The sequence below is a fragment of the Candida pseudojiufengensis genome, assembly GCF_024610245.1.
Source record: "Candida pseudojiufengensis strain CBS 10847 chromosome Unknown scaffold2, whole genome shotgun sequence".
Classification (NCBI taxonomy): domain Eukaryota; kingdom Fungi; phylum Ascomycota; class Pichiomycetes; order Serinales; family Debaryomycetaceae; genus Lodderomyces; species Lodderomyces pseudojiufengensis.
In genome coordinates this window covers 554,834-569,663 of record NW_026261524.1, presented here as the reverse complement: position 1 = coordinate 569,663, position 14,830 = coordinate 554,834, and the positions used below count along the sequence as shown (strand labels likewise).

The window sequence follows — 14,830 nt, the reverse complement described above, 5'->3', positions numbered from 1 at the left end:
GTATGCAACTCGAAAAAAACAAAAGAGAAAATCAGGAATGAGATTTGCAGGTAATGGTGCTGCAGTTTCTGAAATGTTTCGTTAATTATTCAAAATGTTCGATCTTTTACTGAAAATCTGTTAAGAATACTAGACATTTGATTTATCTTTTAAATATTATTTTGTTTTAGTCTGCAACAAATGAATTTAATATACAATTTTACTTACCAAGTTTTGCAGACTTCCCCTATCAATTAATGCTGAAATTCTCTCTCTATTCGTGTTTGCATTCTGATTCAAAAGCAAAGCATGTTTCTCTAGCAAAGCATAATCTCTTGGAGATCACTAATAAATACGATTTAATCTCATCTTAAGCTTGATGACGAATAATTTTGAAAATGAATTTGTCTGCTAAGTTTTCATTAAAGATATTGACAATCAATTTATGCAATAAACAGACTACTCAACCTTGAGTTACTTGCTTCCAAGTCAACTACTGTGATACGTTTCTGCTTTAAAGCCAGCGATATTGTCACAATCAGACTCGTTTAGAATTTACGTCTCCTTGAGTCACTTTCAAAACTGGATTTTAATGTCGTGTCATATTTTTAAATTAAATGTCCTGCAAATTCCACATACTAATACATTAAGGATCATTCAATAAAGTACATCCAACGTAAATTATCACTCCTGAGGAAAAATGATCACTCAATGTTTCAAATGTAGCTCCTTCAATTCCAGGCTTTAGATCATTTTCGTACTACACGTAAAACTAAGAAAATACCTTTTATGGTGATATACTATCACGATCTTGCTTTTTGTGTTCTCTTCAATTAATTTACCCCAAAAATAGTTATGATACTTTTTTCTATTAATATTTTTTTTTTTGAAACAATTTATGTTGTAAAAACTATTCAATTCAAATGTATAATTAAGAAAAACAAATGGCGTCTAATAGGTCAGATGTTGAACAAACACCATCCACGGAGTCATTCTTACAGGACCCAAGACTACTACAACATTTCAATATCACTTCCGCTCCTTTATCACCAACTAATTTGAATGAACTAATTGATCAATCTCAACAAGATAATACAACATCACCGGTTGTAATAGAAGGTAAAGGATGGTTAGACAACTACTCAGTCCCATATAGTCTAATAAGCTATAAATTATCTAATGAAAAATCGACTAAAATAGATTTCAATGAAAATGAACGAGATTTACAATATGTTTTCACACCACAATTAAATTTAGCAGAAATTGAACATTCAGCATTTGGAAGAAAAGATTCTACAGTATCTTCAGAAACTAATCAACAAGAAGAAGAAGAAAATAATCAAGCAATAACTCCAGAAATTCAAATTGCAAAAGAAAAATTATTACAAAAATCAGATGAAAAAATTGATGCTTATTCTGGTTATATTACAACTCCAAAAATATCTTTCAATGTTCCAAATCTGATTAGAAATGATAAAAGAAAGTTAAAAAAATTATCAGATGTTCCAAAAGTATGTTTTCAAAATTTATTTGCAATTGATGATGTAAGTTATATGTTTGGAGGATTATATGTTACAAAATTTTCAAATTTTAATCATTTAGGTTTAAATTCTGATATTGATTTAAAAAAAATTGCTATATATTTCCCATATGATGTTCCTCCTTTTTTAGATCTGAAAATGTTAACTAGTCCTTTTTTACAACCACATCCTCATTTTGTAAGATATAATGCTATGAGAGGTACTTGTACATATATGGATACAACTAATCTTGGAGATTTTCCTGGTCATTTACTATCAATGACATCAACACAAATTTCACCAAAACAATTTTTTTTTTATGGTGGTTTTCATATTAAAGATTTATCTATAAAATATCATGCAGATATAGATAAATGGATCATTAAAAAGAAATTAATTATGAATGAAGATGGATATATTTTAGATACAATCACTTTAAAATTCACTAAAGTATTTCTTGAAAGAAATAAAAATACAATAAATGTTGGAAGAATAGGTACTGGTATTTGTTCAAATATTTATGATTTACAAAATGCTGAAAAAGATAGAATATTGGAACATGGAGTAGCACTGCCACCACATTCAGATATGAGAGATCGTGCAAATAGTTCACCTGTGACTAGGAATACAACTAATACTACAAAAAGACCAACAGGTCGGGATTCACCAATCTTAAATAGAGATGACGATCTATATTCTCAGCAGACACCACAATCTCAACAAACACCACAATATCCGCAACCGCAACATACTCCACAAAACACTCAACAACCTCAACAACCTCAACCCCAGCAACCAATACCTTCAAAAAATGAAGAAAAAGAAATAAAACCAAAACTCCACAAAATCGTCACAACTCAATCTACAGGGTCATTAACTGAATCAAAAAACTCGTCATCATCAAGTTCTTCCAAAATGGATAAGTTTAAAAATAAATTTCATAGAAATAATTTGAAAAACACATATTCTCAAAAAGTTCGAGAAAAAAGATCAAATTCAACAAATAATAGTTCTAACGCAAGTAGTAGAGCAGTTTCTCCAATTTTAAATCCAACTCAAACTCCTCAACAATCAAATCATTCAAATAATACAAGTAGTTTGAATTCAGCTGCCGCTAGCTCAACCATAAACTCCCAAAAAGAGACTAATGTCCCTACTACTCCTTCACAACAACAACAACCACAAACACAGCACCCGCAACCAAATTCGACAAATACTTCATCATCATCAACTAACGTTCCACAATCAACTACACCAACATTAACTACCCAATCACCAATTACATCACCAACTTTCTCAACAAGACCAATAACTCCTTTATTATATAATCAGAATAAATTTAAATATGATCAAAGTGGAAGATCTTCACCAAATAAAGATGTTATTGAATTTGTTCGAACACATCATCAAGATAATGAATATAAAAATCAATCACCTTATGGAAATTTTGATGAACAATCTCAAGAAGAATTTGTTGGAAATAATAATAACTCAAGATCCAAATCTCCTCCAAATCCTTTATTTAATGATTCAAATTCATTATCAGGAGTTTGTATATTTGTATTTGGTGGTTTTATATTAGAAGAAAACCCAGATAATGAAGGTATATATCATTTTAAATCAAATAATGATATGTTAAAAATTGATCTATCAACAAAAGAAGAACATAATATCCTTAATATTATATCTTTTTCAAATAATGCAATAGTTACAAAAATTGGATCTGATCCAAATACTTGTGATATAGTACTAAATCAAGATGAAAATTGGCCAAGTCCAAGAGGATTTTTTGCAAGTATTATGATTGATAATACTAGAGGAATAGATGAAAGATGTATACTTGATGTAAGTAGATATGATGATCAATTTCTACAACAACAAGCTCAACAACAAGCTCAACAACAACAACAAGCTCAAACACCACAAAGAAGTTCATCACCTGCTTTAAGTATAAGTGGAAGTTCAGCATCATTTCAAGTTGGTAGTGCACCAAGTGAAATCTTACAAGATGATGAACCATTACAAATTCAACAATTTTTCAAAAAGAAAACATTTATTGTACAAGGAGGATGTAATGAAAATAATGAATTTTTTAGTGATTTTTTCAAATTTGATTTTAATAAATGTAAATGGGAAAAAATTATAACTTATGCATATGATTATTATAATAAACCCCTTTTAGAAAATGGTGATGAAGATTTAGAATATTTAACAATGGATAATATTGTATCTAATCCCACGTTAAAAGAAGCAGAATTAAGATGTTGTCATCATACATGTTTATATTATCAAAATGAAGAAAGAGATTATTTATTTTTTTTAGGTGGTATAAAACCAGATCAATTAAGATATTTTGATTCCAAACCTTATAAAAGTAATAAATTTGATATAACAAGATTTTCAAAATTACCATTAATTACAAATAATACAAATATAATGAGAATTGCAGTATTAAATATTCAAACTCAAACTTGGAGATTTATGAGATATTATTATGATATAAATCATTCAATGAGTCAATCTTATGTTAATAGAATGTTACAAAATCCTGTATTTATGAATTCAAGAATTTCTCATATTAATGGTACAACAAATTTAACTGGTAAAACTCTTACATTAAGTCAAGGTTTAGTTATTATTTCACCTTGTAAAAAAGATGATATGGAAAAATTAAAAAAAGAAATTCCTGTTGATGAAATGTTTTGGGGTGGTCAAGTTCAAGTTACATTTGCTGGTTTATAAAAAAAATGTTATGTAGGCTATAATTATTTTTGAAAAAATGTATATATGTAAATATATATATTGATGATTTCACAATCTTAAGCTTTAATGATACGCCATAATTCAGCATATCAACATTCTAATCAATAATGTCAAACTTTGAATTCAGGCATATCAACGATCTAATCAATAATGTCAAGCTCTAAATTCAAAAAAGCTCACGAATAAATTGAGTGAAAGTAGATTCCATAATACGATATTGAATGAGATCATAGAAAAGCAGGTTGCCTTTATTTTTATATTGATTGAGAGCTAAGAAATTTTAAAGCTTTAATAAATATTTATTAGTTAAAATGGGTATAAATTCATACACCTTGTATCCCTGAAATAAGTCAAGAAGTGAGTTCTTAATCAACTCGACTAATCTAGAAACAATTTATCAAATGGATTTACAAATTTTTCTTCTTTTATGTTTAATAGATTTTTTTTTAACTCCATCAACAATTTTGAAAATTACTCTTGAACTATAATTTGTTAAAATTGCATTAAATTTAGCAGCAGTAGGAAGATTCATACATAATTCCATTAATTGAATAGCACCTTCTGGTTTATCTTTTGCAGTTACTTTTTTCAATGTTAAATTATGCAAATGAACACAATTATCTAATTTCAAACAATTTAAATCTTCAAGTTTATTGTTCGATAAATTTAAACTTATCAAACTTGATGGGAAGTTTTGATTTTCTAACATTGAAAAAGTAAATTTATTATTTTGTAAATCTAAAATCTTTAATTTATCTAAATTGGAAAAATTACCATGTATTGCTTGTATTTTTGAGTTCTTGATAACCAATTCAATCAATTGATTGCAAAATTCATTGATATTCAAAAAGCATATATCTAAATTTATCATATTTATTTTGGTCAAATTTTTACAATTAAATAACACTTCACACGAAAACATGTAATCATCTTGATCTGGTGGCGTTGGACTTTTTAAAATTAGATTTTGCAATTGGGGTGTGTTGAAACACACTTTTTCCATATGAGCTGTTTCCATGTGAGATAAACTTATAAGTGGATCAAAAGGGTACTCGGCATCATCAAAATCTGGACAAATGTTATCAGATATTTCCAATTCTTCCAACAATTTCAACTGATTTAAATTTGTAAAAAAAGGATCGAAACATATTTTATTGTTCGTGAACTTTATCTGCTTCAGCTCAGGAAATGATACTTCATAGTCTGAATACACAACTCTACAATTCTCAATAATGATTTCCAGCATCCTCCTTGGTAAATTATCTAGAACCAAACTTAAATTAAATTCACCAATACCTTTTAACTCTAAACAATTTAATGATTTTGAAATTTCAAAATCTTCTATTTCCAAAGTTTGCATAGTATCGAAAATTCTTAATTTTTCCAAATTTGGAGGGTAAGAATAAACAACAACCCGTAAGTCATCCTCAGATAGAATGAGACCTTCTTCTTCATTAAGCTCAGCTATTCTACTAGGTTTGAAATTGTTAATGAAATCCAAAATTTTCAATGAATCTGGAAACTCGTTATAAGCAATGTCATAAATTTCAGGACAATAAGATATATGTAGTAATTTTAGTTTGTTGTACTTTATTAAATTACCTAAACTTTTAAACTCACAAGAATCAAGTTTTAAATTTTTGATTGATTGTGAAAGTTTAAGATTTTCCAATGAACTCATTTGGAGAAGATCTTTGCATTCAAAAGACTCAAGATATTGCAAATTGCTTAAATCTAATTCAAAATTTTGACCCCCATTTATTGTTATTTGCTTTAAAGATGTTGGGAATTGAACTTTAAACATATTTAAATGAGATGTAGTCAATGATTGTAAATTATTACTTCCAACATAATTTAAAAATGATTGAATTTCATTCTTTTTAGATAATCCAACAAAAGATTCTAAGTATGAATCTAATTGTATGCCTGTTATATAAACTTTATTTAGAATTGATACAAAATCACTAAATCTGGTATTCGGTAAGATCTTTACTTCATAATTTGCTAGTCTAAATGCAGGTTCAACTATTAATTCATTGATTTGATTTAAATCTCCTATTATAATTGAAGGGATAAATTCGTATTTTTGAAAAAGCGATAATAACTTTTCAATTGACTTGTTGTTATTGTTTATTTCAAATGTTGAATATTTTCGCTCTAGAGCAATATGTTGTAAACCTGGAATGAGTATTAAACTTTCAATAATAGACCTTTCTTCAATTAGCCTGAAGATTAACGATAGTATTTCCTTGGGTAGTTTGAGGAATACCTGCATCAGTGATGTGATTCAGACGTTAAGCTAATGAATTGTTGAATTAATGAGTGGATGATTAGTTTTGGTTGCCACTTTTTAAAAATTCGAAATTAATTAGACGTGATTTTACCCGGCTACCATCTGGCGTTTCAAATTCGTTTCGTCTAAAACGTCTTATATTACTTCGTCCTTACAAGGCTATGAGCAATGCTAGTTTTGAAATATTTAGTTCGATTGACTCTGAAAACTTAAATAGACCGTCCCTTTTTTTTCGACTCAAAGCTTTGTCTAGAACCCATCTGTAGATTAAAATTTGAACTACTTTTGAGGATCAAAAACTAATTGTTTGGATGATATTGAATACTCTATTCAATTTCAGGGTATATTTAGAGAACACCAAAGCTTTTAATTGTCTAGCATTTTCTTATTGTTCAAATTTTTCACATACATTAACAAGTGGGGTGTAAATTTATCTCAAATGGGTGAATTGAAAAGATTTAATCATAAATCAAATCAAAAAATTAACTTTTACAGTAATATCCATTCCATATCTAAATATTCCTCAAAGTTTCGATCGTTATATAAGTCCAATCCGAAACAAGTACTTTTCCAATTCCACTTTAAATCCGTCTTGTTGCATTTGATTTAATTTTTGTACATGAGCAGTTTCAAATAAGTTTCCCAACAGCCTTAACAAGATATTTCCCTTGACAAGTAACCAAAAGTGCCTTTCAGTCTTGGACTCCATCAATGGCTTCGAGAAAGTTATTTTTGCTGTAGATGTATTTATGTCCTAGTCACTTAAGTTTCTCTAAAAGTAGCTCTGACATGATGGTATAATATGAGGACGGTAAAAAAATCCATCTAGTAGTAACTTTATACAAAAATCGATGCAAGCAACACTTCGAGATTTGGTGCTTAATGTCTGATCCACATTCTATCGTAGAAAATTTCATTGAACTGCTTCCTGGATGTTGAAATTCAACTTAATTTCCATGTCACAAAAATCTGTTTCTAGAATTTTTATGTGATTAATATTGAGTTAGTAGTGAATGAGGATACTTTGGTCAACACCAAAGTCTGAGACGTCAACGACTAATCATTAATGCCGACCTTTGATAATGCAATTCAAAAAAGCTAATGGATGGGTTGAGTAAAAATTAGTTTCATCAATCGATATAAAACGAGGTCAATGAAAAGCAAGATGCCTTTATTTTGTATATGTCTGAGATTTTCGATTTGTTACATCAAAAGGAAGCTGTTTTATGTTCAATTTTATGAAGTTACTTACTGAATATGAGATACCATGTCTTTAACCGGATTTATTAATGGAAGACGAAGAATGAATCGAAGACGAAGAATAAACGAAGACGAAGAAGAAATTGAAATGACAAACTTTGGAACAGTATTTGAATTTTTCAATGTTGGCCAGATACTGTTTGATGTCAAGGTATATATATTCAACGTTTTCGACGTTGAGTGATATGGGGACTGCCGTATCGCTGAATTGAATTAAGTGGAATACAAAACGAGCAATTTTAGTTGGATTATATTTATGAGTCTTGAATAAGATCTGTAAGCAAACGAAGAATAGTAAACTGACTGATGGAAGCAGCTTAGAGGTTTAATAAACTTGCTATAGAACATTGATTGAGAGTTGAAAAACTTTAAAGCTTTAATTAATATTTATTAGGTAAAATTTAATATGAATTCAAACACTTTCTATCCCTGAATTAAGTCAAGAGGTAAGTTCTTGATCAACTCGATTAATCTGAAAACAAGTTATCAAAATGCTTAACAATTTCTTCTTTTTTTATGTTTAGATGTTGATTTTTTTATGACTCCATCAACAATTCTGAAAATTACTTTTAAATCATAATTCGTTAAGATTGCACTAGCTTTTGGAGCATCACGGTTTAAAAATAACTCCTTTAATTGCATTGCACCTTCTGGTTCATCTTTTCCAGTTACTTTTTCCAAAATCAAATCTTTCAAATGTACACAATTTTCTAATTTTAAACAAGTTAAATCCTCAATTTCATTGTTTGATAAATTCATATAAACTAAACTTGATGGGAATTTTTGATGTTCTAGCGTTTTAAAAGTAATTTGATTCTTTTGTAAATCTAAAATTTTTAATTTATTGAATTTAGAAAACTTGCCGTGAATTGTTCGAACTTTTGATTTCTTGACTATCAATTCTTCCAATGAATTTGGAAATTCAGTGAGATCCAAACAGCTTATAAGTAAATTTATCATTCTAATTTTGGTCAAATTTTTACAATTAAATGACACTTGAGGCGAAAATTCACAATCACCATCACTATAATCAGATGACGCTTGAGACAAAGACTCCCAATCACTGTCATCTAGTGGATCTGGTAATTTTAGGATTAAATTTTGTAAGTGAGGTGTTTTGAAACATACTTTTTCTTTAGTATTTACTTCCGTAGCAGATAAAATTGTGAGCGGATCAATTGGATACTCGCAATAACCAATTCTACAATTGTTATCAGATATATCCAACAATTCCAACGATTTCAATTGATTCATATTTGTTTTGAAAGGATTAAAACATATTTGATTGTTTGAAAATTTGATTTGCTTCAGTTCAGGAAATAAAACTGGAATTTCTGAATTCACAATTCGACAATCTTCAATAATGATTTGAAACATGTTGTTTGGTAAATTACGGAAAACCCAAGTTAAATCAATTTCACCAATACTACAGAGTTCCAAACAATTGAGTGATTTTAATATCCCAGTAGCTCCCAATGCTAAAGTTTGCATGGTATCGCAAATTCTTAAAACTTCCAAGTTTGGAGGAAGACCATAAAATAGAATCAGTAAACCTTTATGAGAAAAAATCACATACTCGGGTTGCTTTTCTTCATACAACTCATATATTCTATCGGGTTGGAAGTTGTTAACGAAATCCAAAATTTTCAATGAACTAGGGAACTCAATAGTAGCAATATCATAAATCTCAGGACAGCAAAATATGTGAAGCAGTTTTAGTTTGTTGTATCTGATCATATTACCTAAACCTTTAAAGTCACAGTAAACAAGTCTTAAATGTTTGATAGACGTGGTAAGTTGCAAACTTTCTAACGTATTCGTCTGACGGAGATCTCGGCAACTAAAAGACTCAAGGTTTTGTAAGTCACTCAAATTCAATTCAAAAATTCCACCTCCGCTAATAGTCAATTGTTTTAATGAGTTTGGAATTTGAAATTTAAATTTATTCAAATGGGATATAGTTAAAGATAGTAAATCATTATTTCCAACATAATCAAGAAATGATCGAATTTCATTGTTTTCTAAAACTTTGACTAAAGGTTTCAAATATTGATCTAAATGAAGACCTACCACGGAAGCTTTTTCCAGAATTGAAACAAAATCACTGAATCTAGTACCCTGTGCAATCTCTACTTCATATTTGGCCAATTTAAACGCAGGTTGATCTATTAATTGATTGACTTGATTAACATTTCCAATTATTACTGAAGGTACAAACTTATACTCTTGAAAAAGCCCCAATAACGTTTCAATTGATTTGTTCTTTTTATTTATTTCAAATTTTGGATATATTTGGTTTAAAGCAATATGTTGTAAACCTGGAATAGTAATTAAGCTTTTAATTATAGACTCATCCTCAATGTGGCTAACGATTAATGACAATAACTCTTTAGGTAGTTTAAGGAAGATTTGCATCAATGAGGTGTTATGTTGTTGAATGGATGAATCGAAGTAATGAATTTGATGAATTGATGAACGGTTGAAATTGTGAACTGATGAATAATTTTAGTTGCCACTTTTTAAAAATTCAAAATTATCTGGACGTGTTTTGTTATGGCTACCATCTGACGTTTCAAATTTGTATCGTCTAAAATTTATATAACTTGGCAAGGGATGGTAGTTTATACAATGATTCAAATAATTTTTAAGATTGATTCTAGCCTTGATCAACCAAAATATTTGAAAGTATCCTCGTGGAAGTAGGCTATAGTTTAATTCAAATTTCATCTTCAAATTTAAAGCTCTTTGTGTTTGGATTACATCATAACGTCTTAATGGCTTTAACTTAAGAATATCAAATCTTCCAGCTGATTTCGAAAACTCTTTTTGATGGTTTAAAACATATTTCAACAAGTGTTACTTGCAATTCAAGCAGGTAAGTCCAAGTATTCAGAATATACTCAAGTGGTGTTTAAAGTCGTAGAGCTCATCTTTTCGGTAGGCAACAATATCTCAGAATTTCAATCTTTTCATAAGTTAATTCCAAAGAATTGTTAATCAATCAAAAAATGGTCCTCCATTTCAATTTCTTGGATTTGATTTTTTCGAAAATAATGAATGACTAGCTTCATCCCCAAGTACCTATTCGAAAATAATGAACGATTAGCATCATCCACAAGTGCCTTTAAAACATTGTTTGAATCCGAAGCTTTAAACAAGAAAATCCTTGCATGAGGATTTTTTAGTCTGTGGAGTGAAATTCTGCTTAACTTTCTAATTTGATAATTTTACTTGAACTCATTTGATTGGACACAACGAAAAATTCGATGAACGAAGTGCTCCAAATTAAGGACTAAACGACCATCTTAGTGTCTGGGGTATTACAACTCATTTCATATAGTCGAATTGACTAAGCGGCCTGAACTCTTTTGATATTCCAATCTATTGTTAGCATCACAAAATTCGATTTCTAGAATTTTTATGTGCAATATTTTGTTTATGTCGAATTAGGAAAGCTTTCTTGATCCACAAAAATTCAATAATTTTACTTTACTTAATCTGTATAAAAGAGCATTCAAGAATTCAGTATTTTAAAAATGGCTCAAAGGGATGATCGAAACATACCAATCAAACATGGAGAACGGGTCATTGAATAGTAGCATGCATTTGTAAAGGTTTGAGGTACTTACAATTTGTTCTGGAATTGGAATTTGGATAATGTTCACATAAAGAGTTTGGGTTGACTGTCTAAAATTAACGAGATACCAAATCACTTGAATCAAACTCATAATGAATTGAAATGACCTTTCGATGGAACAACAATATTAATTAAATTGCTCATTGCATGAATGTATCTTCAAAATAGGAAGGATTAATTCTAAGCTTCCTGAATTAGCTTTACATGTGAAGTTATCTAACTGTTACAACTAAACACTATTGAGAGGTTTGTTATATCATTTGATATTCATATATTTATCTTAATATCTTCGAGTTCATTTCTTACATCAACCAATCCATGCTAAGCATAGTTTAAATAGTTAATCACCAGATAAATCATCGTAGATTTTAATTTATTCATGTTTCATTCGAAATGATAACCACACTTTAGTAAGTTGGTATAATCTGCAAGTAATGAATACCAAGCTTACACTGTTTTTGATTTTTTAGCTATATAATCTTGATTGAGAGGTGAAAGGTCTTCAAAGTTTTGACAAATATTTATTAGAATAGATATGAACTCATATTTCTTCTTTGAGTTGAGTTTTTGATCAACCCAATTAATATAGGAATTACTAAAAAATTTTTCTTTTCTTATAAATTGATGTCAAAATGGATTCTTCTTCAACTCCATTAACAAATTTGAAAATCACTTTTGAATCGTAATTTGTTAAGATAGCATTAGCTTTAGCATCAGTACCGCGGTCCGAAAATAATTGCATCAATTGAAGAGCACCTTCTGGTTCATCTTTTGCAGTTACTTCTTTCAAAATCAAATTTTTCAAATTTACACAATTTTCTAAATTTAAACAACTTAAATCTTCAATTTTATTATTTGACAAATTTAAATAGATTAAACTTGACGGAAAAATCTGATGTTTCAACATTGAAAAAGTAATTTGATTATTTTGTAAATCTAAAATCTTTAATTCATTCAATGTGAAAAGATAGCCATGCATTGCTTCTAATTTCAAATCCTTGATAACCAATTCCTTCAATGAATTGGGAAATTCATTAAAATTCAAAAATTCCATATTTAAATTTATCATATTTATTTTGGTCAAATTTTTACAATCAAATAACACTTCAGACGAATAGTCATGGACACATTCATGTGCTGTCGTTCGAGTTTTTAAAATTAAACTTTGTAATTGGGGTGTTTTGAAACATACTTTTTCCATGAAAGATATTTCCATGTGAGTTAAAATATCTAGCGAATCAATTGGATGTTCGAAATCATGAATCTCTGGGTAAATGTTATCGGAAATGTCCAACTCTTTCAACAATTCCAATTGATTTAAATTTGACTCAAAAACTTCGAAACATTTATTTCGTGAAAACTTGATCTGCGTCAGCTCAGGAAATGAAACTGGTTTTTCAGAATATACAAATCGACAATCCTCAATAATGATTTCAAACATTTTCCGTGGAAGATTATCTAAAACTTGGTTTAAATAAACATCACCAATACCTTTTAGCTCTAAACAATTGAGTGAATTTGAAATATTAATGGCTCTTATTTCTATAGTTTGCATGGTATCGTTTATTCTTAATTTTTTCAATTTTGGTGGAAATGAAAAGTCACCATCGATACGGATTTGCACATCATCTATGTCATCTAACTCATCATCACTATCAGTTTGGAAATTGCTAACAAAATTTAAAATTATCAATGAGTTTGGAAACTTAGTATGAACAATATCAAAAATTTCAGGACAATAAGATATATGAAGTAGTTTTAATTTGTCATACTTGATTAAATTACCTAGACTGTTGAAATCACAATAATAAAGTCTTAAATTTTTGATAGATGTTGGAAGTTGGAAATTTTCTAATGAACTTATCTTTTGGAGATTTTTGCAATTAAAAGATTCAAGGTATTGTAAATCACTTAAATTTAAATCAAAATTTTGACCTCCATTTATGGTTACTTGTTTTAAAGATGTGGGAAACTGAATTTCAAACTGATTCAAGTGAGTTGTAGTTAAAGATTGTAAACTGTTACTTCCAACATAGTCCAAAAATGATTTAATTTCTGTCTTTTTAAATAATCCAACAAAAGGTTCCAAATATTGATCCAAATGTATACCGATAACATAAACTTTGTCTAAAATTGATACAAAATTACTAAATCTAGTATTCCGTAAGATTTTTACTTCAAAATTGGCTAATCTAAATGCAGGTTCATCTATCAATTGATTGATTTGATTTATATCTCCAATTATAATTGAAGGTATGAACTTATACTTTTGGAAAAGCGACACTAACTTCTCGATAGACTTGTTGTTACTATTTATTTCAAAATTCGAATATTTTCGCTCTAAAGTTATATGTTGTAAACCTGGAATGAATATCAAGCACTCAATAATTGATAGATCCTCGATGTGACTAAAAATTAATGATAATACTTCTTTGGGTAGTTTGAGAAATATTCGCATTGATAATGTGATTCCAATGTTGAGCTAACAAATGATGAGTTTAATGTTGATGATTTGATGAATTGATGATTAGATTTTGGTTGCCACTTTTTGAAAATTCTAAAAATTAATTAGACGTGATTTTAGAGCTACCATCTGGAGTTTCAAAATTGTATCGTCTAAACTGTGTAAGGTCATAATGTCCTTACAAGCAATAAGTAATGGTAAATCTAAGAGTTTTAATTGATTGATCCAAATGCTAAGATTGGCTATCTTTCGGATGTAGCCTAGCCTAAAGCATTGTCTAAATTCAATCTGTAGATCAAAATTTGACTTCATCTGTAGATTAAAAATCAAATTGTTTGAATGATATCAAATACTCTGTTCAATTTCAAATGGTATCATTAGTATATACCAAAGGTTTTAACTGTCTCTTAAAGTACTTTTTCATTCACATCACCCATTTGGGTGTAAATTTGTTTGAAGTTGGTGGATGGAAAAGATGTGATCATAAACCCAGTTGAAGAAACAAGTTGGACAATAACATCCATTCCATATCTAAATACCTATGACACAGAATTTCAATCTTTACAGAAGTCAATCCGAAACAACTTTCAACAATTCTCTTTCCGCTTTCAATTCATCATGTAGCATTCGACTTAATTTATATAACACATGAATAGTTTCTAATACCCTTCAATTAAATAGCCTCATCATTGTATCTCCACTGACAAGAAACAACACAATGCTTTTAAATCTTGAATTAAACCGATCTTTTCGTGAAAGTTATTCTTGCTGTAGATGTATTTATGTCCTGGTCACTTGAGTTTCTCTGAAAGTAACTTCATCATGATGATATGATTATGAAACGGTAAAAGATATTCATCTAGTAGTTACTTGAAACAAAGATTCAAGCAAGTATTACTTCGAGATGCCTGACG

At 29.0% G+C, this 14,830-nt stretch overlaps 4 protein-coding genes across 4 annotated transcripts; 1 reads left to right on the top strand and 3 right to left on the bottom strand. All coding sequences in view use genetic code 12, as the record gives it.

Moving 5' to 3' along the window:
- Positions 1-923: 923 nt before the first annotated feature.
- Positions 924-4,241, top strand: KGF55_001148 (uncharacterized protein; the record flags this gene model as incomplete). Its single annotated transcript, XM_051755693.1, has 1 exon — positions 924-4,241. The coding sequence occupies one exon, from the start codon at positions 924-926 to the stop codon at positions 4,239-4,241; it is 3,318 nt and encodes a 1,105-aa protein (XP_051616189.1).
- Positions 4,242-4,659: 418 nt separating this feature from the next.
- KGF55_001147 (uncharacterized protein) lies at positions 4,660-6,537 on the bottom strand (the record flags this gene model as incomplete). Its single annotated transcript, XM_051755692.1, has 1 exon — positions 4,660-6,537. The coding sequence occupies one exon, from the start codon at positions 6,535-6,537 to the stop codon at positions 4,660-4,662; it is 1,878 nt and encodes a 625-aa protein (XP_051616188.1).
- Positions 6,538-8,310: 1,773 nt separating this feature from the next.
- Positions 8,311-10,230, bottom strand: KGF55_001146 (uncharacterized protein; the record flags this gene model as incomplete). The annotated part of the gene is made up of 1 exon (XM_051755690.1): positions 8,311-10,230. The coding sequence occupies one exon, from the start codon at positions 10,228-10,230 to the stop codon at positions 8,311-8,313; it is 1,920 nt and encodes a 639-aa protein (XP_051616187.1).
- A 1,817-nt stretch (positions 10,231-12,047) lies between these two features.
- KGF55_001145 (uncharacterized protein) lies at positions 12,048-13,910 on the bottom strand (the record flags this gene model as incomplete). Its single annotated transcript, XM_051755689.1, has 1 exon — positions 12,048-13,910. The coding sequence occupies one exon, from the start codon at positions 13,908-13,910 to the stop codon at positions 12,048-12,050; it is 1,863 nt and encodes a 620-aa protein (XP_051616186.1).
- Between the last annotated feature and the right edge of the window lie 920 nt (positions 13,911-14,830).